General features: G+C 41.4%; 1 protein-coding gene across 13 annotated transcripts in view; it reads left to right on the top strand.

Moving 5' to 3' along the window:
- ERC2 (ELKS/RAB6-interacting/CAST family member 2) overlaps window positions 1–23,505 on the top strand; it is a 530,269-nt gene that overhangs the window by 77,617 nt on the left and 429,147 nt on the right. For 8 of the 13 annotated variants that reach the window (XR_013835709.1, XR_013835710.1, XM_079964996.1 and 5 more), the window contains exons 3-4: window positions 9,932–9,955; window positions 10,522–10,938. Coding sequence is in view for 11 of the 13 variants with exons in the window: in XM_079964996.1 (XP_079821122.1) it covers window positions 9,932–9,955; window positions 10,522–10,938 (441 nt within the window). In the remaining 2 variants the exon portion in view is untranslated. The remainder of the gene's footprint in view (window positions 1–9,931; window positions 9,956–10,521; window positions 10,939–23,505) is intronic. The other 5 variants (XM_079964988.1, XM_079964987.1, XM_079964992.1 and 2 more) reach the window with 1 other exon arrangement.

Raw genomic sequence — 23,505 nt, 5'->3', positions numbered from 1 at the left:
CAGTGAATCTGACTGCGAAAAACTACAGTGTTATATGGCGGTGTGGAGTTTCAGCCTCTGCTTGATGGATTTTTCAAAATCTGAGATGCTGTCTTTCTAACGATCGGCTCTCCCTAGTCATCTAGTCTGTTTTATTATCTCAGGATGAAACAGCCTTTCCAGATGGTCATTTTCTCTGTTGGAGTGTCGTAAAAGGTGTTGTGATCAGAGCTTCTGTCTTTTTTTTCTTTTTAAAATAAATAATAAAAAAATCTTTCTTTTACCGTCTCTGACAGAGCATAGTGACAGATACCCTTTTTACAGGATTTGAGCAAAAACTAATTATATATCACAATTACTTAAGTTCTTTTACTGCAGCTGCCAACTGGTTGCTTTGTTTCTGTATACCATTATAGTTATTAAAGCTGGGGTATCTTTTCTCACTCCTCTCCAGCCTGCCTGTCTACAGGTGATCCTGTCACTAAAAATTTTTCAGCAACCATCCTAAGCATGATGATTAAAAGTACGGTAATCTCACGGAATTATTTCCCACTAAATGTGGTTAGGAAGGACTGGGTTTTTAAGATTCTCTTTTTGTGTTATATTTCCCACTCTGGAGATTGTGTCAGAAATGAAATTACGGTTGCAATACGGTTTTTATTTTTGTGATTGTGCCAAAAAGTATTACTTTGTAAGGGGGGGGAAAAAAAGGAGAAGGAAAGAACCCCTGGACAATTAAGTGCAGTCAAATGTGACAATGGGGTGTGGCGCTCATCTCGCTTTCAGGCCGAGGGAACAGGCGTTTGTCCACAGACAGATTTCCGGGTCACGTGGCCAACACGACTAAACCATTACAGGTGCACAGAGGACCGTGACGAGTGCCGGAGTGCACGGAAACGCCGTTTACCTTTCCACCACAACGGCACCTATTTATCTACATGTGTTGGCATGCTTTCGAACTGCTAGGTTGGCAGAAGCTGGGACAGAGCAACAGGAGCTTACCCTGTCATGCAGATTCAAACTGCCAGTCTTCTGATCGTCAAGCCCAAGAGGCTCAGTGGTTTAGACCACAGTGCCACCCGCGTCCTTTATTACCAACTCTCAACTAACTTCCAAACAACACCCACTCTTACTCTAACTCCTCCTATCAGTTTCCACTGGCCAATCACATCACACTCATTTAACCCTTTTCTTATGACCCACCTAGGAGGCAAACACCACAGGCACCATATTTTTTATTAAAATACTGGGGTAGCTAATGTATTGCTCTCCATGTGGCGGTGACTGTGCTGTTTGGGGCTGATGGGAGTTGTGCTCACAAACATCTGGAGGGCCCAGCGTGGGCTATCCCTGTTCTAACATGTCACACCAGGATGGTGGCCTGTTTCTGCAGCACAAGGTTCCATATTGCAGGTCAATGCAATTTAAAAGCAGTGGTTCCTCACTTCATTATATGACTGTCAGGTACTGAATGATGTCAGATTTTCTCATTCAAAATCTTGTTGATTAGCAACTGCTAATATAGCTGAATATTATTATGCTGTTCCCCACTCTTAATTGTTAGGCTAAGCAGGCCATATACTTTGGTTTTCTCCCTCCCCCCCTCCCCCATTACAGTAAGGTGCCTATATGTGGCCAGTGTCCTTTAGAACAGTAGAATTGTTTTGCATTTTGTATACTATATATACCACACAGGCTACTACTAACACATTTTCCTTTTTCTGAGCCCCCCTTAAGTTCCATTGCGGAAAATGTTTTTTATTTAGAGGCTACATGAATGTAGAATTTCTGAGGTCCATCCCTGCAGAATCAATAACACAAAATGAAAAATCCATACAGCTCTTCCCTATCATACACTACACTGAATATAGGGTAGCACTCCTCTTTCTGGATGGCTGCAGAGGAATTTTTGGCAAGCACAAGTTGGCCTACCCCATAAGAAAATGTTGAGAGAAGCTGAAACAACAACAGAAACCTCCCTTCTAAGGATCTGTTAAACACATAGGAGCCCTGTTGTGTCTGAAAATTCTGAACAGATAACATATTCTGCGTCCCATGACAACATAGAAAAGACAGCAATACAATGCATTGACAATGCCATCATTCTCTGTTAACTGTGGAATAAATGAATGGTGGCAATTCCGGAAAATAGCTGCTGCAGAAGCCTCTTTAGTCAGACAGGAAAGCACACATTATTAACAACAAAAAAGTGACCCTTGTCACCAGGTTCCTGGAGAGATAGCTCCTCCTTCACAGTAGCAGACCTGTGTAGCAGACCAAAGGGCACTGCTGTTGCTTCTGATTTTCCCTGTTCCCTGAGAATGATATAAATACATGAAGTTCTGTTTATTCCATATGAAAGTATTTTCTGACTTGGATCCAAAGGTGTGTTGTGTGAATCGGCAAGGCAACTCTGCCAAATCTTGCCAGTTTTTTGATCCCATCACATGAGCAGAGTCTACACATGCTTCTCTGAATCCAAACAGGGTTTTTGTTTTTTGTTTTAAAAAAGTAACTAGTTTGATTCAAATTACTATGTAAATAATAGGAATAATCCCAAGGAGTGTGTTGTGTTTTGCTTTTTATCAGGCAAGGAAAAGCTAGGGAGAATGTAATGTAAATTCATGTCCTTTAATGTTCATTAGTAAACCTATCCTGGGGTTTACTCCCGCCCCCACACCACCCTTGCTTGCTATTTAAAGGGGTTTGAATGCATCTAAGCTTTCTTAATGTTCTGTTCAAGGTCTAACTGCTGCTGGGATAATAAATAAATAAATGCCAGGGATTCCGTTCAGGGACTTCAGAATAGCTGCTTGCAGTGAACTCTGCAATTCAGATTCTGAGAGCTTTTTGTAGACAAGAGACAGTTGGGAATCCAAACTCAAATGGGAATGCTGAGGCTGGCTTTCTGTTTTTCTGAAGACACATGAGGGAATTGTGGGAACTTGGGCTTTTTGGAATCCAAACAGAATGGCTCTTTGGAGAAAGGATATTGGTTTATTCAGTATGCACAACTAGAGAATTGGTGATGCAGTGAAAAATGTGAGTAACTCTGTTTTTGAAGGAACAGCTTCAGATTTGTTTTATTTAGTAAAATGGTCAGGTAAACAGTTTAGGATCTTTGATCTTAACTTTTCTAATTAGTACATTATTCGTCTTTATTTAATTTATTTAAATTATATCTATCTCTAGGATGTTTATATTCCAGCATATATTCCAATTTATCTGTGCGTCTGCCTGCAGATCTAGATACACTGCTTCATCGGACCTGTGTACAAACCAAATTACCTTCTGGTCTCACGTCACATATTTAGGACTATGTAGTATGTAGAGGTCAAATCAGCCCTTGAACACATTGGGAAGTAAGTGGAATTGGAGTGGAATTTACTCCTGAGTAGGTATGATTACAACTGCAGCCTTGGGGCTGGGGAATTGTCCCATAGGATAAAATTACTATTTAATTCTATGTGTGTAGACCCAGAAGTAGGTTTCACTGCATTCAGCTTATTCTCAGGAAAAGGTATATAGAATTTCACACTAAATGGTGTAAGAGTGTGAAAATATGCATATTTACTTAGGAGTTTGTTCCACTGAACTCCATTGGGCATACATTTGAGTATATATAAATAAATCAGTTTATGTGTACTAATTTCATTGCATCAAAATCTCTGAAAGTGATTGAAGTCTAGGTGATATTTTAAGTCAGATAATTCATAGAAACCCAACATTGTTGTGACTGCACGCTAACTCCTATTATCTGTACTATTTTTTTCCACTTCCTCTTTACCTTTTGTAGAAGAAAAAGTAAACAATTATTTTTCCAATACTTACTATAACTGAATTTGAGTCCCTCTATCCCACCCTCCTCACAAAATTTGAATTGCCTAAGATAGAGAATAATTGAATGCTACTACATTTATCATAATTACTATTAGATCAAGTGTTTCAAGCCATTCCAACCCTAAGAAGTAATAAGAGTGTGCCTCGTCATATGAAAAATTGGCAGCATCTTCAAGCTGTGCCACTTTTTATATGTGAGAAGTGCAGAGAGAAAACACAAATGCAATGGTTGCTCCACTCCAGTTGTACCTCTGCATACACCAGGGATCAGCAAACTTACCGTGCCTCGGGCCGGTGTCTCCAGCGCCGATTCTGCGGCGGGCCAGAGGGCGGGAGAGTGCGTGCCCATATGCATGCGCACATGCTATTTCCGGTGTACTTCCAGGTCGGAGGAGCACCGGAAATAGCTTGTGCGCATGTGCATGGGCCTCCTCCGACTTGGATGTGCACCGGAAATAACGCTTGTACATGCGCACAAGCTATTTCCGGTGCTCCTCCAACCCGGAAGTGGGCAGCCGCGCAGGGCAGCGCCGGTAAGAGTGGGCGATAGCAGCGGGTGGCGGGGGTCGCCGTGGGCCGGATAAATGAGTCCCTCGGGCCTTTGGAGACCTCTGGCATACACCCTTTAAATGTTTTCATAGTAGTGAATGGCTACCACTAATCCCTGTGAGAAGAAGTAAGGCACTTCCTTTGAGGTAAAGGTAAAGGTAAAGGTACCCCTGCCCGTACGGGCCAGTCTTGACAGACTCTGGGGTTGTGCGCCCATCTCACTTAAGAGGCCAGGGGCCAGCGCTGTCCGGAGACACTTCCGGGTCACGTGGCCAGCGTGACATCGCTGCTCTGGCCAGAGCCAGAGCCGCACACGGAAATGCCGTTTACCTTCCCGCTGGTAAGCGGTCCCTATTTATCTACTTGCACCCGGAGGTGCTTTCGAACTGCTAGGTTGGCAGGCGCTGGGACCGAGCAGCGGGAGCGCACCCCGCCGCAGGGATTCGAACCGCCGACCTTTCGATCGGCAAGCCCTAGGCGCTGAGGCTTTAACCCACAGCGCCACCTGCATCCCCTTTGAGGATTACACTGCAAATCTGTCATCCACCTGTGGTTTTTTGTGACGAAACCTTTACTGACAGGCAGTGCAAAGTATCTCTCTGTGCAGATGGGCCCCTTCTTCCCCCTTTGGAAATTTGCTTCATGTAAAAATCGTCCAAATTTTGCCTTTTGGAATTCAGCATTTTGAAAAGTGCATGAGCTTGTTGTCATGAGCACTAGGCCCATTTTTGAAGTTGTCAACTTTGGTCCAGGTTTCTAGGTGTTGAATCTCTTGAGAGACCTGCCTTGAATCTAGTTTACTTACATGTAAATTCACATGCATGCGCGAGATTTCACCTGATGCTGGCACTGCTTCTCTGCTGACAGTGGCAGCGGGGCAGGATGGCATTTGCCATTTTGCCTCAAGCAGCGAAATGGGATCCAACGCCAATGCCCTTAACCATGGTTTCAGATTTGGACCCGACGATAAACCATGGTTAAGAAGCAAAAGTGTCAATCAATCAATTTCCTTTATTCGACCGATAGTCAGAAATAAAACACAATACAGAATTATAAACTAAAACATCATAAAGGTAAAGGTAAAGGTACCCCTGCCCGTACGGGCCAGTCTTGACAGACTCTGGGGTTGTGCGCCCATCTCACTTAAGAGGCCAGGGGCCAGCGCTGTCCGGAGACACTTCCGGGTCACGTGGCCAGCATGACATCGCTGCTCTGGCGAGCCAGAGCCGCACACGGAAACGCCGTTTACCTTCCCGCTGGTAAGCGGTCCCTATTTATCTACTTGCACCCGGAGGTGCTTTCGAACTGCTAGGTTGGCAGGCGCTGGGACCGAGCAGCGGGAGCGCACCCCGCCACAGGGATTCGAACCGCCGACCTTTCGATTGGCAAGCCCTAGGCGCTGAGGCTTTAACCAACATCATAGGGGTACATAAATAAGGTAGGGCCACAGTACTAAACCTCTCACAGATAACCCGCATCAAGGCATTCAGTTATACGTTTCCGACACTTGAGTGCCAGGAAAAGGGATTTAGCCACTGACAAAGTTGTTTTCCCAGAAGACTTATTTAGCAGATATGCTGTCTGCTTTCCTCTTTGTCGGGGACTAAGCTGGGGTAAGTATGGGGTTATAAGATACTGTCTTAAATCGTTGTAGAAGGGACAGCTCAGTAAAATGTACTCTGTGGATTCTACCTCACCCAACGCACAATGGCATAATCTCTGGTCATATGAGACTCCTCCATATCTTCCCTTCAGAACCGCCGAGTCAAGAACATTCAGCCTAGCCGCGGTAAATAGTCTGCGGTATTCCACGTAGTGGATATCCGCCAGGTAGCGAGCTGGAGCAGCTCGGTACATCTGCTCCCCCAGAAACAACCCAGGTTTCATACGGGCTATGTCCTCCTGTCTGGCAATATCCCTTAATCTTTGGGCGATCACCGCCTTTGCGTGGCTATACGTCATGGACTCTATATAAAGGGAGGACAACCCGCACTTCTGCACTTCCTCCACTATCTCCCCTTCCCATGGAGATTTAAAGTTATCCCTCAGAATCAAGGGGGCCAAACCCACCGGTCTGAAACAGAGCTTAAGCCATAGCCATAACTTCGCTTTCAGGGCCACATACCTAAAGGCTTGACAACCGGTTTCCAATCTCATGATCGCACCTGCCACAGAGGGGGGGATCCTGAGTATGGCCCTGAGGAATTGGGTTTGGATAGATTCCAATTTTTCAAAGTCCCTACGTGAGCCCAAGGCAATGCCCACCAGTAGAAGAGGGAGGACTTTCATTTTAAAGAGTCGCAAGGCAACTTTGACAGTTTGTGCCTGTTTCTTAGAGTGAAGCAAAAGTGTCTAATCTCCTTGCAGCTGCGCTTGAGCCTAAGGCATATCCCTAAATCATAGTTAAGGATTAAAACCCAACCAGATCGGCATGTAAGGGACACGTTAGAAATTCACCCGACTGTTCCTATTTTCATTGCTGAAATGTTGGAGTTGTAAATAAATATGACTGACGGTTAATCACTTGGTAGCATAGAAGCAGTCTCATCTGCCTCTGCACGAAAGCTAAATCAAGTGCATTAGCTGCCATGTTTGAATTAAAGCTGACGTCCACTTTCTTTGGAGTGCCTTTAGCTGCAATTTCACCCTCTTCTGAACTCAGAAAAGGTTTGCCTATTTCTGCCCATTATTTGTTCAGTTGTTTCTTTCTTGCTTGGTAGGCCATATTTTGAGCTTTGGTACATCGTGTTGTGTTAATCTAATAGACCAAAATGGCTATGAACTACCTATATGTCACAGGATGCTGCCAGACGGGCAGCTCCTAGAATTGCTCATTTGTTGCTGTTCCATCGTGAGCTGCGAGAGGAATTGCAGTTGACTTTCCACACTTCATGAGACACAGCCTTTCATTTAAGGTGTGCATCTCAGCCCCACTCCAGTGCATCTCAGCCCCACCCCAGTGCATCTCAGCCCCACAGTGGGTGTGAGATAGTTGTGTGGTCAGTATTTTCCCCTTGAGCTCCTGGGGTGTTGCACCCAGGGGTGGGGCGCGCCGCCCATAGGGCTGGGACACAGCTCAGGGCCTCTGAGGAGTCTGCCTGCCTCCTCCCACTCAGCCATGCTACAGCTGGGGGGGAGGCAGTGGGCGGATGCGGAGCCTGCGCACGCCCAAGCCTCCATGTGCTGCAGGCCCCACGGTGAGTGTCGCCCGGCATTTTGTCACTCCCCTCAGTGGTGACACCTGGGGCGAACCACACTTACCACACCCCCTTGCTCAGCCCCTGCCATCAGCCCCTGCCAGCACAACCAGGGTGCAGAGATGGTGGGATTTGTAATCCAGTATTTGGAGGGGTGCAGGTACCTGATCTTTGATCTAGGAAGATGCGTTTATCGAAGTAATTGGGTTTAAGCAGATAAACTTGTTGAAGAATGGGAAATGGGAATAGTTATTTAAAAATATGTTATATAGCATTTGGCCTAGGTATGTAAAGGGGATATAAGGAACTTTGCCTTATCCAGAGCCATACCAGGAGCCTCCCTTGCTTGCTCTGGAGGCTGGAGAAGGACAGTGTGGTGATTGGTCCTGAGTTTTCTAGAGCTGTTGAAGGGGGGGGGGGAGCTGCTGGCTTACAGCAGCACTGGGTTGTGGCGGAGCCTGCAAAGTAGTGATAGGCTCCCTGCTTTCCAAGCTTTTCCATGGCAAAAAAATAATATAAATCCTGATTTGCATTTCTTCTGTGTCTGGATAAAGGCTCTGCAAATTTCTCCACACTCTTGCAATGTTACATCAGGTCGCCTCCCCCTGACTCTGTCTAAGCTGTAGGCAGTTCAGGGTGTCTCTCTTAATTACTGTTTCCCTTGTACACTGTAAGGTTACTGTGCGTTTTTTAAAGATGAAACATAGCCTTTCCCCTCCAAACAGATATGGTGATAGGGCTCAGCCCCTCACAAATCACTGCGCGAGTCAGAACCCCCTGAGCAAGATCAAAGAGGAGCACCAAGGACCATCCCCATCTGTGGAGAGGGCCATCCCCATCTCTTCTGGATTTTCTGAGACATGATAAAAAATATATCGAAGACTCTTATTCAGTGACAATGTTATGTAGATGTCCTATAAAGAAGTGAGTGAAGCAGTGGAAGCAGACCACACTCAAACATGCCTTCTGTTTTTGACTGCTTCTTCATATTATACTTCATAGAAAGTGGGTTCTGAAGGGAGTAGAGATGTCCCTTGATGACCATAGATACAGATGAACCGGGAGGGGGAGAGAGGTTGGATAGTCCCTGTGTGCTCTGCCTCCAGCCACCACATATTTGAAGTCCTGTGAATGCACAGGAGCTTACAGGTCCATATCCTGGTCTGTACTGTGAACAATATATTTCCTAGGCACCTTTCAAACATTTTAATTGACACAGCTGTGTGAGCATATGTCGGTGGGTGGGTGGAGCCTGTGTATATGTCAAGTTCCAGGTGCAGTGCTAGGGGGTTAGGACAGTGACTTAACACACCCAGCAGCAATAAAAGAATAGTTAAGAGCAGTGGTTCCCAGTTAGCTAAGTACTACAGGTCCCTATTTTTCCAAAGCCAAGCTATGGACCCCCTATGTTTTAAAATTTTGAGATTTCTATGGTAGTTATTGTTATGTGGATAGTGCCACGGACACCCTAGTCTTTAACCCATTATGCGGATCCCCCTGGGCTCCACAGACCACTAATTGGGAATCACTGGTTAAGAGCATGCTATATGGGAAAAAACCCTACTATTGATGACTAAAAGGAAGTGAAATATAAATGGATGCTTTATAAAACGTTGCTTAATGGTCAAAAATAAGACATGGTAGAGCACCCGCCAGGATGCAGGTGGGTGACAATATTGAAATTTCCCTGTATGCCAGAGAAAAGGCTAAGCTGGAATTCTTTCTTTTGACTTTCTAGCTGTCTGTGTGAACAGAAAATATTGAGGAACACTCAATCACCACATGTATTTCGAGGTGGTACAGTCCCAAGAGGATGTACCATCTTGTAATTCTTTTTTGAGGACTTATTGTATACAATTTATGAACCATGGTTTGGATCCAAAGATGCGTTTCTAGGTACAGATGTTTACAGATGGAAGGGCTGTTCTGCATCTTGTACTAGAATGATGCATGAAAAGGTGAAATTAAATTCATACATGTCATTACCCTTGCACAATCTCTTACTTAACAAGAACTGCTAATACAAGTTGACCAGGGTTTGAACTTTTCAATTAACACTTGCCTGGACATTTGCAGGACAGTGCTAGAAGGTAATTTTTTGTTTCATTTGGTCATGTTTTTGGATCCAGACCAAGTTCTTCTTGTCTTACCTCTAAGTATAGTTTTGACTGCTTGAAATATGTGTGTGTGTGTATGTCTCCGTGTGTGTGCAAATACTGTAAAATTGTGTATAAAGTGTTGTTTTCTTTTCTGTTCATTGTACTTTATGTTAAATTTAGTCTTTTCTGTTGAATCTCCTTTGCTTGCACCTAAACTTTATGTTGATTTTGCTTCATTTTTTTTTTTTCATTTCCCATGCTGTTCAGTTTTTGGATGCCAGGAGAACAAAGGTTTGTTCACTCTTTGCAGTCAATTTGTTTGGAAAGTGCAATATTGCTTAATGTGTGATGTTTTATATGCTTGCTATAGATAACAGTAATCTGACTTCCTAAACTAACTGGATCATAGTTTTCATTAGCAGTGTCATTTAACATTTTAATTCCTTTGTTTTCATACCAAGTGATTAGCACTAATAACTTACACAGTTGCACTGTACGAAGAAGCAGACTTTATGTCTAAGAAAACCCTGAAAACTGAATATTCAGGCTCAGCAGATGCAGTGTTTGCTAGCGGAAGTGTCACTCTTTGACATCTACATCCTTTACTTACTGCCTTTTTTCACTTCCTTGTCTTAGGATTCGTTCTTCACTATTACTGGTACCTGTAACTGGCACTGTTTTTGTGTGTTTGCATCCATCTTTTCATGATTTCTAACAGCAGTCAAGGAGGTCCATTGCAAAATAACATCACTTGCACACCGCTAGATTTTCACCACTAGTTTTATTAATGATTGTGGCATTGCATTTTGTAGATCCGTTGAATAAATCCTCACTCGGATATTCCTTTTACCTTGCAGCACCTTCAGCTAACTATTCAGGCACTCCAAGATGAGCTTCGGACCCAGAGAGACCTTAACCATCTCCTTCAACAAGAAAGTGGAAACCGCGGTGCTGAGCATTTCACCATTGAGCTTACGGAGGAGAACTTTCGGAGGCTTCAAGCTGAGCATGACAGGCAGGCAAAAGAGCTGTTTCTCTTGAGGAAAACCTTGGAAGAAATGGAGCTGAGAATTGAAACCCAGAAACAGACCCTGAACGCCAGAGATGAATCCATCAAAAAGCTCTTAGAAATGTTGCAGAGCAAAGGGTTGCCGTCCAAAGGGATGGACGATGACAACGAACGGACGCGAAGGATGGCTGAGGCTGAATCTCAGGTTAATCATTTAGAGGTGATTTTAGACCAGAAAGAGAAGGAGAACATCCATCTTAGAGAGGTAAGCAAAGCATGTTCATTTCTAAGAGCACTCAGTTAGGCATTTTTGGTGTCATCATTTGAAATTAAAATGTGAAGCAGCAAGTTGTTTTCCCTCTTTGCTTGTCATTTCTTTCAGATAGTCCCTTTTCACAAGCCCTCCTTGTTGCATGATGTACTAAATAGGTTGTTTTTCTTTGGCATTGATATTCAATTCTATAGAAGCCAAGTTAAAACAAGGGCTGGTTAATAAAATTCTAACAATGCTAACACTTTTTAATGTCGCCTAATGTCGTAGTTTTGTTGCTGGTTTATGGTTAATTCAGGTTGGAATGGTGGGGATTCTTTTTGTCCCTGTGTTGTAATTTTTTGCTCAAATGCCGCCTATTGCCAGCGTGAAGATGCTGACTCCAAGCCACTGAAGCACATGCAAAGCAGCTGGAGGCAGAGCTGCACCCAGAACCCTTTTTAGAAAGCTCTGATTCTGCAAGTCAGCTTGGTGCAATGTTAAAAGAAGCTTTTGACATGTTCAAGTCCATCAACCACACTGGGATTGGAGAAGGGCTTTTGTACCTAATGCTCATTTCCATTGCATGTGGTTCCTAACCCTAGTACCGAAGTCTGTGTGCTATGTTGGATGTAGGAATGGAGGAGGGATCTGGTGAACCATGAACTGTTCTGATCTGAACTCACCTGATGTAGTTTTAAAGGTTTTTAGGGCTGTCTTTAACATTTCAGCACTGTCTTTCTACAATACATCATGGGAGCCAGGTTGTTAGTTGTCCTGGGACCAAAATGCTGGATACAAAATATTGCAAGCAAATATTAGTTTTGGAAAGTGTTCTAAATTTTACCCCAGTGGTTTTGGTGTAGGGTGATTTTCAATTATGTCTTACTCAAGAGTAGACCCATTTAAAACATTGCACCCAAATTAGATGTCTGTTCATTTCAGTGGGCCTAATCTGTGTAAACCTTAGTTGAATGCCACCCATAGTCTCCTTTTAGAACTGTGTTAAAGTGAGCAGACAGAAGAATCAAAAACACTGGTATCGTGAGCATTTGGATGATGCCAAAGAAATGTGTACATTTGCATTTCGTGATGTGTATGTTGCCCCAGAGAAGAAAGCAGACTGAATGACGAAGCACTCAATTTCTTGAATTTCCGTTGCCTTTCATGTGAATAAATCGCATTGCATATTCTTACTTCAGTTACACTCTTTTCAAAATGAAGACATTGCTGTTTCCCACAATCTTATCATTTGGACGGCTCCTCAGATGGTCATGGCTTGCTGAAGTAAGTTGCAGCTACTGAAATATGCTATTATCCAAAATAAATGCTATCATAGCTTGTTGGAATAGCAGCTTTCCTTCCTACACAAACTGCATTGCAAGTCGTTTTTAAACCATATTTTTTGGGGGTGGGGGTGGGGCCTGTGGAAGGGGTTAAAAGTTTGGTGCTGGAAGTGGATGAGCTGCTGTTAAAAAAAGAAGAACCCTGCCTGTTCAACTATCAGTTCTTTTATGAGCACGTTTGAATGTCTGGATCATGACCCTCATGAAGGATCCATATTTTGCATAGATCCAAATATGTCCTCCCCAGTGGTGGCCAGTGGGAGAATCATTCTTGCCGTTTCATTTTCATGGAATGTGTATGTGAATCGATAAAAGCCACAAAATAAATAACTCTACTGTCATAGCATACTCTCTCTGTGTGTTTAATAACAACCACCACCACCACCACAATTTCATGACTAACATGACCCAGTAGTTTCAGTGGGATTTAGTAATGACTCACTACAGTTAGATTCAGGTCCATTATTATTCACAGAATGTGCACAGTCACTGGTATACAAATGTTTAAAAAAAGAGCTGGCTTGCAGGTGAACAAAACATAAGGCTAGAGAACTGTGATACAAAAAAGTGCAGGGAATAAGAACAGCTAAGGAGAAAAAGCTCCCTGGGTGAGTAAAAAAAAAACAAAAAACAATTCGGATTATTTTGTTGGTTACATTTCTCTCATCCTTCAGGGAGCTCAGAATGATTTCCTCATCTCACAACAACTCTGTGAGGTAGGTTGGACGGTTTGCTAAAGCCTTTCTCTAGCCCACCTAGTAAGCTTCGTAGCTAAGGGGATCTCAGCCTGGGCTTCCCACATCCAAACCCAGCACTTGAAACGATTTAAACACAAACCACAGGATTTTCCGATGACAAAACCTAGGATGACTGACTTCTATTTCTAAAACACGGTTATCACATCTCTCTTCTGGGTTTTTTTTGTTTTGTTTTTTTAATTGTCCATGAGTCTCAGAGAACCTGAGTGAATCTGGCGATTTTTTTTTTTATCATGTGGAAATCTAGCACAGATGTTTGGTATTACTCTTTCTTAAACATAGTGACCACACATGCTTTGCCCTAAGTACCATTAAGTATTTTTTATTATTGCTATTAAAATCTTGCCTTCGGCAAAGTCCCACTAAATCTCTAGTAAAGTCTGATGTTAAAATTCCACCAAGTACTTTATATATACATATGCTCTCACACACTGTCTCTGTATATACTTTTTTTTTTTACATATTTAATACATTCTTACTAAAATCAGAATCTGATGTCACAGTTATATGCAATTTTTAATCCAGGCCTCATATGAAAAAGTAAAAGGTGGACAGTGGTATGTGTTAGTATGTTCATGCATGCATTTGTGTATCTGTCTGTCTATCTAAGTAAATAAAAATATTCTTAAAATTTGGAAAACTTTGCCTTCTATCGTCCTTTGAAAATGGTCAGCTTAAATGATGAAGGTTGATAATAGAGCTTAAGCTGCTGGCGTAAATTGTTTATTGCATGGTTTTTAGAAGTTATTAATGGAGCAAAGTTCCTTCTTCCACAGAACAGATGCTCTGCAGACAATTTGTGTTTACTGTAAATGCCTTTCACTGGAGCCAGTAGTAATTTACTAAGGAAATGTTTTATCGACACCAAGCATTGCTTCCCCCACCCCTCTTGAGAAGTTAGTTATACAGATTAACAGCCACTCTAAGTCCAACCTCTTTATTAGGTTCATTAGTGTCTCTTTTTTTTCCTTTTCTTTTGGACAGGCTCAAAGTATTAAACTAATCAGTGGTAGAAGAATTCTCTCTCTCTCTCTCTCTCTCTCTCTCTCTCTCTCTCCCTTCCCCACAAATCTGTATGCAAGTTTTTTTTTAAAAGAAGGTATATTTGCTGTAAATAGCATCCTATTAAATATATTCTCTGTAAGGCAATTATTATTTTTTGTTAAAATTCTGCGTGTCTATTAAAATCTGATATTTTAAAGTGACAGTGGAGGAAGTTTTTGTAATCTTGGCAAGCACCCTAGAGAAAAGAGTTAAGGGGAGGTTTGACCCAGCTGTAGTTAAAGAGAACAGCAGTTACCTTCAAGGCTGGCCCAAGACATGTTGCTGCCTGAAGCTGTTCGAAGTAAAGGTCTGTAGGACTCAAGGCTGGTCAAGTTATTTGGGCAAACGAGGCGACAAAATGCCACGAGTGCTTCTTCCCTGACCTGCCTTGAAATAAACAATAAGTTACTCTCACTAATAACGAAGTAACAATTTACTACCTTTTCACGTCAATCCCAAATTAGCTGCTTCAGGTGGCACCTTCAGTCGGCCTGCTTACACTATTCCTAATCATGTTCTTGTAAAGGTTGCATCGTTTCATATAATGAATGTGAAAAATTGCAACTTTAGCAAGTGATGACATGAAGGTAAGAATGTAAGAAAAGCCTGCTGGAACATCTAGTCTGACATCCTGTTCCCATAGTGATCAACCACGTGCCTATGGGAAGCCAATAATAATAATAATAATAATAATAATAATAATAATAATAATAATAATAATTTATTTATACCCCACCCAGCCACTCTGTAAGCAGGAACTGGCACAACATCATTCTTTCCTCCAGCAATAGTATTCAGAAGCACTTTGCTTCTGATGGTGGAGCCAGAGCATAGTCAGTGTGGCCACTGATAGCCTTTACCTTCAGTTGTTCCTTGCAGTTCCCCATATCCTTCCAGTTCCATGAACAAAAAAAAGCAAAACAACCCCCCCCCCCCAACAGATAGTGGGCACAATCCAGGCAAATTAAGCATTAGAATCAATAGGGATTTAAAGCATTTAACTCTGCCTTTGCTTGTGCTCAACATTTGTTTTAATGTACCTGCACGCCACTTTGTGTTGCGGATTGTCTGGTTTACATGTGTTTTTGTATGACTTATGAATCAGTTATGATGCAAATTTGAATGATGAGGATGCCTTCATCCCAAATTCTGGATTATGAACAAGTGTGGCTTTTACAAAATATCAATGTGGAAAGAGAGAGAGGCAGAGAGGATAAATTATAGTTACATGCAAAGGGAAAAAATATCAATCTCAGCCTGTAATAGCTATTTAATTTTTTTTCATTTGTGCTGCAGTATCAGCCTAAAAGATAATCAGAATCAGATTAAGGGGCTAAATCTCTTCAGATTTACCTGAAAGGAAATCTTATTGAAACTCAGTGGGAATTTCTTCTAAGTAGACATTCAGAGGGTTATATTATTAATATGCTATTAATTACATGCTGGTTTCAGAAAGTTTTAGTACACTAGAGTTCAAGAAATGGGAATTGAGCCCTTGCTCACTACATTCTTGACTCATAATAAGAGCAAGTATTAATAATTACATTTTGCATTTATATAGCATTTTATGGTGCTATCACATATGGTGCTATCACATCAGCCCACTACTTATTTTGAAAGGCCCAATTTGTTGTAGGACCAAATTGCTTCTCCCATATTGCGAATGTATTGAGGCCAAGATATTGTGGTCTGACCACCCCATGGCTGAGTTGAGATTTGAAAGAGGGAATTCTTCATCTCTTATCCTTAAGCCACCACATTACATCCTCTGAATAATTACATTTCTCCTTTTAATGGATGGGCGCAAACAGGTTGAAGCTGAAGCCAAACAGATTATTTGGTCTTGGGGAGAAACTATTGGACTCAGGAAGGGGCTGTTTCGCCTGGGATTTCCAGAGGGCATAACAGACAACATAAAGTAACTAGAAGAACATGGGCTGTTCCTGTGGGAGGTGAACACATCAGTTTCCAGAAGTGGAATTGTTAAAATGATACCCAGAGAGGAGGAACCTATGTCCCTGCAGATGTTGCTGGACTACAGCTGCCATCATTCCTGGATATCTACCATGTTGTCTGGAACTGATTGGGGTTGGAATTTCCTTAGGCTGTGGAATGATAATCATACTAAGGCCTGAATTTAGTTGTCTGGTGTCTGTAAAACCTGTATCTGTCAGGAAGAGCTGCCTTGGATGACTTCTCAATGTCAGTAAATACTACTTTTTTGGAGAGGGGCTATGTATTTTATTGCTTTGTTTTTTAAATGTTATTTTATCTTGAGGTTTAACATGAGAAAACACCTATAGATGTTTAAAATAAAAATAGTGGGATACTTATGTATAATTTATTTCACAGATGGCTAAACGTGTCCTTTTTATTCCTGAGTCTTTTGAGGCAATTGTTTCAACACTGACAGCCAGCTAAAAAACACCTAATAAAGCCTGCCATTGTGCTAGGTTATCTATGGAAACAAGTGCAGTGCTGAACATTTCTCCTGCGTTCCCACCACCACATCACTGCTCTCCCTCAATTAATGAATGATGAAATTGCATTTGAAAGTTATCATAGGTGAGGCACAGAATTTCTCTTGTGCTTAACTTACTTGGAGGTGTTTGAACATTTTTGGTATGCGTGTCCTTTGATTCTAGAAATGATTTCTGTTGGTAATTGACTTCCCATTTTTAGTTAAACCTTTCCACTCTTCCCTTAATATGGTCACCATAACTTGTTTTTAACCCTCTAAGTCCAACATAGCCAAAAGGATTGAAGTGGATTATATACCATTATTTCAGGTTCACTAGCTTGTTGGCTGGGTTTGAAGGACTAATGAGGCATTAAGGAACTATATAATGATGACCACTAGCACACACAACATCTTCTTTATCCACTTCAGTTCTCTTTGTTGTTGTCTGGGGTTTGGGGTGAATTAGCTCCTGCTGATTTTCATGTTGAAATTTACTAATGTACTATAGAAGAACAATCTGAAGGTTCTCGGCTCTGTGAAATTAGCAAAGCCAAAGCTGTTTATTTAATCTCATTTATCAAAATGCAGTGGTGATGTCAAAAATCCAAATCAGGTGCGTGCTAACTACTGAGAAGTTCTGTTGCTGTTTGACTGCCTACCAAGGGGATATTCTGAATAGGGATACTGCATTTCAGAGCTTGGGGATATTGCTGCATATTTGTGGCTAAGGAAGGCAAGAGAAGAGCCTGTCGTAATATGAAAATGCATTTTGTAAACACTCTTTATATACAACTTTCAAACATAGTAACTTAGATCAGCTTTGCATGCTTAACAGTAAACCCATAAGCATGCTTGCTCAGAAGTGTATAGTCTGAGTTCAGTGGGAATTACTGCCTTCCCACGGTGGGGTGATCTCCGGTTGCTCAATCCCAGCTCCTGCCAACCTAGCAGTTCGAAAGCATACCAAAAAGTGCAAGTAGATAAATAGGTACTGCTCTGGCAGGAAGGTAAATGGCATTTCCGTGCGCTGCTCTGGTTTCGCCAGAAGCGGTTTAGTCATGCTGGCCACATGACCCAGAAAAACTGCGGACAAACGCCAGCTCCCTCGGACTGTAAAATGAGATGAGCGTCGCAACCCTAGAGTCGTCTGCGACTGGACTTAACTGTCAGGGATCCTTTACCTTTACCTTTAAGTTTGTTTAGGATTGTGGTATGCATGTCAAACTGTGCCATTACCATTACTGGTCTGAGGCTATTAACTGTGTGACTGTTTCCTAAAGACTGTCCTGTTTTCAGGGTTAATAGAACCCTGCCTTAATTATAACTATCAGAAGAAGGAGCTAAATGCTTCCCTGACAAACACCATATTGTAGGGTGTCTGAAACACACCCTAAGCCCTACTGTGTATACATGGGCAAAATTTAATGTTTTGGCAGTTTAATGATTATTTTTTGACCAAACAGATATTTCCTCATCAAAAACCTTCAAAGAAGTTGCTACTATTCCTTTGGATTCTTATAGTTAAGAAACACTGACGAGTAGAAGTCTTTAGAAAACATTCACGTAGCTAATAATCACAGAACAGTGGCTTTCCACTGCAGAATATATTCCCAATTGTGGTTTGACCAAGCAGCTCAACCCATTAAGATTTATCTTCTTTGTGGTCACTTTGTTGGCTTTATTACTTTTTAGAGACAAAGGTTAAATTGATCTAAGAGTAAATAACTATGCATGCAGCATAGATTATATTAATTGTATGGATACAAATATGTGTGGCTACAACTATATATTTTCACTAGATGGCACTATTGAATGTGAATTGTGAAATTTTGCCCTCTTGTGACTGAGCAGTGTGATATAGATAAATAGCAATATGCTGTTTCTAACTGCTACTAGAATGTTAAACCATTAAGTGGATTTTTTCACAAAGGTCTTGGCAACAGTTTGGTACAATTGTAAACAAACTGTTTCCCTGGCTGCAAAATAAATAATCAATTATTATCTTGCTTAGTAAAAAACAACTGTCTCTTATTCTTTCATAGTTACCTAATATTGTATCATTGATGTCTACTGTTCTGAGAATATTTAACAGAAATATTAGCTAGGCTTTTGGTACTGAAGCGAAATGGCTATGTGAAATCTAAATATGCATACATTTAAATGAAATTTACAACCGCAATGTGTTTGTTAGTCAGTATTTTGCTTTAACAGAGGAACAGCTTTGCTATCCACTGGGATTTGCCACTAAGTACTATAGCTCTTACTCCCATGTTAGTGTACAGAGGGATACAAGAGACCAGTTTATTAGGCAAGCTCAATTTTGAGAAGAAAGCTTAATGTGCAAAAGCTCTTTCCGCCCCACTACATTCAACCAAAGTTGTAATGCCAGTAGATTAAGAAATCAACCAGATGGCACATGAACATCTCAGAGAATAAGTGTACAGTGCTACCTCGGGTTAAGTACTTAATTCGTTCTGGAGGTCCGTTCTTAACCTGAAACTGTTCTTAACCTGATACACCACTTTAGCTAATGGGGCCTCCTGCTGCCGCCGTGCCGTGGGTGCACAATTTCTGTTTTTATCCTGAAGCAAAGTTCTTAACCTGAAGCACTATTTCTGGGTTAGCGGAGTCTGTAACCTGAAGCGTATGTAACCCGAGGTACCACTGTACAGCAAAGTTTCTTTGAAACCAGTGGGATTTACTGCAGAGTAAGCATTCATAGGAGTGAGCTTCACAGTGATAAAAGAAATGCCTGCTTTTAAATCGTCGTTGGTCTTTTCTGCTGTAAATGGAGATGAACTTGGAAATAAGGACCATCTTATCCATTTCCAGTTGAGAATACTACTTCGGGAATAGTGGCAAAAAAATTCTTAAATTCTATCATGCACAAAATAGTCCCCCCTGATTTATTTGATGGAATCAGCAGTACTTAAAAGCAAGCATATGAAAGCCTTACATGCCCTCGCAACACCGGGGTGATTGATTGTGGATTTCATTGCCTGTCTGATCGCATTTTCTACCAGCCAACGAAAGCATGTGAGACTGGTTAGTAATAAAACCAAATGGATAATTGAATTCCAGTATTTGCGATGCATTGGTTGTAAATTTTTATGATGTAACTGGAATACAAAATGAAAATGAGCAGTAAACCAAAAAACGGGACCACTAGATCTCTCTCACTCCCTACACACACACACACACACACACACACACACACGATTAAGAATGTTCCAAGATCTCTGCTTTCAAAAGGAATACCGTATAAATATTTCTTCTTCTTCAGAGGTTTCTTGCTTTTCTGTTCTATGCAATAACCCCTTGTGTTGCATCAGTGAATATGGCAGCACTCAAGGGCTGTATCCAGGAGGCATTCCCAGAGCATGGACTAGGTGTGTATAGGTATGATGGTGACATCCAGCCCAAGTTTTGCTTTATTAAAGCCATCTGTCCAGGCGCAGAGGTGATTTTGGATGGGGTTTCTAGGTAAGTGGCTCCATATAGGTAACAGTACAGAATCAAAAGAATATAATATTTCCTTTTCCAACAGATAATTGGTGGTGAGGGACAGATAACACGGATAACCCCAGCCTTTGTTAACTGAAAACCCACTGTTAACTGAATTCGCTGCCCCTTCAAACCTTGCGCAGTAAAGAATGAACAAACGCTTGCAAAATGGGCGGTGGTGCGAGCTGAGTCAATAACCATTTGTACCTTCTTGTCAGGATTTTGAGAGCAAGATGATTGCTGAGCAGTGCAAATAAGATCAGAAGAGGTTAAAAAGGTTTTTCAAATGCAGAAGAGTCCATTTAAACCAGCACGGAAATTATGCAGACGAACCCCCTGGGATCTGAGAAGCTTGTGAGCATTTCATATCAGCCTTCTCCTCCTCTGCTGCTTCGGTTGCTGCTATACTGTAGTAGCATCAACACCGTGCCTCTCAAAGAGCAACATAATGTGCAGTTGTTTGGGGAAAGCAAAGAATATATTTCAGTGCTTACTGTCTGAGGTGTTCTTGAAGTTTTGGCAAGAAAGTACTATATAAACATAAGTACTGAATTTATTTTTACAGTAATTTCTGTAAACTGTTAAAACATAGGCACATCAATGGGTGCAGGAGAGCTGTAAAATTGCATTACAGTGAACTCTTCGCTCCAGGTTTTTCTTCATCTATCTGAGCCCAAAAGAAATGACAACATTCTCTCCCCCTTTCTTTTCCAAATCTTCAGCGGATTTAGGAAGCAGGGTGTTGTATGTCTTAAACTTTGTTGGCTTCAGAAACCTCATCTAAAATGACTAATGCTCCCATAGTGATTTTAGCGATCTGTATTCATTTACACTGTAAAATGCTTTTAGAAAGCTGTGCTCTTGGAAGAGAAGTAGCTGGAACGCGTTTAAAAACAAAAAATAAAGCCACATTGTTTTTGATGTACTACTCAGAGCTGTGTGATAAAACCCCCAGATAGGCATTTGCAGAATTTAAGCTGAAAGTCTAAATAATCTTGTTAGAAACATATGATTTCTACATGCCCTGACACTAATGGGATGGAATATATGCAAAATGTATAGAGAGTTTGGGCTTCAGATTTTTGTGATGTAAAGCTAGCCTAGGTCATGTTGTTGCAAGGTAGCAAAAGACCTGAAAACAAATGAGCCAGATGAGAAACCAAACTGCCAGTTTTGCTCTTAGCTTCCAACATAAAGATTTCTTGGCCTGATTGCTGCATATTCAAATATGTTTGGCAGTATTTCTAAAAAACACTGCTTTACTATACTTAGCATTTACAGTACTGGACTTTGTCTTTAATACAGGAAGCCCCTCCGGGATTCTGTAATGTGCTAAAAAAGATCTTGTCTAAAACTCATGAAAATAAATAACATCTAAATCTGGTTTGAATAAATGAGTAAAATGAACAAAAACCTCTTTTGTGTGTCCACGGCTTGTATGTACAGTTTATGTGTATGTTTATATATGTGTACATACTGGCATCCCTATAGCTATAGGGTGACATACATTATAAAACCCACAGTTCTGCATCAAGGGACTTTTTCATTCATGTATCTATCTCTTTCTCTGAGTCAGAGGGGTTGATCACCTCTCCAACAATACGTTATGGGAACATAAATACTCCTATCTTAGCAGGCCCATCCATTTCTTTATCTGTTTGTTTGCACCAAGCTTTTCTTTGGTTTCCTTGATACAAGTTGCTTTGTTTCCTACTTAATCTGGAAAGATGGCCATTCCAAAAACAAAATAATTTTTACTCTCGTAGGTTTCCAGTATATAGCTCATTAAACTGAAATAAAGGTTCAGTTCTAATTCTTTTACATATGGATGATAGTTTAAATAGGCAACGAAGAGTCTCCTCCCAGGCCTAAAATTTTCTTGAAGCAACTATGTTCTGGGCATGTTTCAGGGGTGTTTGTTTGAAGAGTGTAACCAAATGAACCTACTGGGACGCTCTGGTTACTATGAACATAATGCAGTCACTTAAGCACTTAAATACCTCTGATATCAACAAGAGAGTTTAGCATGTCCTTAGGTCTCTCCATTTGAAATTAGTGCAACTTAAGTGCTTTGTCTAGATCATGTTTTATGTTATGTTAGCAAGCACAAAAAAATTACCTAAATGGGGAGAAATGTACAAATCCTTTTAAAAAGTACTTGGGCTGAACCTGCACAAGCATTTATTAACAGGGGAGCTGTTTCAGATTTTAAGGGTGGAGAATATTAAGAGCCAGCTAATAGATATACTGAATGTCAAATCATGAAATCCATTTATGCAGTGCTTGCTATTACCTTCTGTTATAAAAACAAAACAAAACTTTATAGTAATTTGATAGGGCGGATGGGAACTCAATTCATGTTGGAGTGCCTTGTTATTGAAAGCAGAATGCCAGATATTTCAGTGATACAGAGGTTTAAAAGATGACACACTCAAGAGACAGTAAGTTAGCCCCACTATGGATCCAAAATATACTTCCTGGCTGCCAGACATGCCCTCTTGTAAAGTGTGAGTACCAGGAGCTCTTGCTTTTGGGTGAATCAAATGTGATGTCAGATGGCTCACATACTAAGACCTGCCAGGGGAAGCTCTTCTTGCCATTCCATCAGTGAGAGAAGCCCATGGTACAGTAGGAATGGCAGCAAATTGAGGTGAAAGCAGAAACAGGAGCTGAAATTGCCAGTGTTTGCTTATTTAGCTCATGTCCAAAATGAAAATCAGGTCAGCAAATACAGTTGGCACTCAGTGCTGTTACTGCTTCCAGTCTGCAAATGATTACTTTTCTCCCATATGCGTTGGGTTTCATTTGCGTTTAAATGGATGGGGTGGGATTAAGGTAATCACAAGATAATTTGTGTAATTAAATGTGTAAATTTGCCACGGTCAATAGCGAGACAAATAACACAGTTATTCAAACTGCAGCAGAATAGAAACAGTGCTGCATGCAATGAATGCAGAGTAGAATCCACCCCCTCCAAGGGAGTTCTGTTTTTAGCCAATACTGAAACATTACTGATGTCAATGCCAGCCTTACTTCTTGCAGGGAGGGAACCGCCAGAAGGCCCTCGGTGCTTGACCTCCGGGCTGAACGATGGGGGTACCAGCACGTAGAATTGTGCTTCTACCATTCATTTTCTCCTCAGATCTGTGCTGTTCAGTAGACCTTTCTGACTCAGCATAATGTACCTATGTTTCTATGGCTCTATGAAATACTAATTTCTACCAATCGTAGAGAGACATCATAACCTTGCATAAAATAGGAGTGGCTGGAATTACCTCCACTTCACTGCAAAGCTGGCAGAGGGTGATGGTTATCCATATGCAACATCCACACACCACAGGAAAAATCCTTACCACTAGAGGACACTAGTCAAGTGTAACCCTTTGACCAGCTGAAGAAGGTAATGTAGGTGGCTGAAGTGAAGGAAGCCATGTGCTTTTTTGTCAGCCTGGGGCCTAAGGCAGGCTTC

This window comes from Podarcis cretensis, assembly GCF_951804945.1.
Source record: "Podarcis cretensis genome assembly, chromosome: 2".
In the NCBI taxonomy this organism is placed as follows: Eukaryota; Metazoa; Chordata; class Lepidosauria; order Squamata; family Lacertidae; genus Podarcis; species Podarcis cretensis.
Note: the sequence above shows the minus strand (reverse complement) of the source record. Positions and strands in the feature narration are given on the sequence as shown.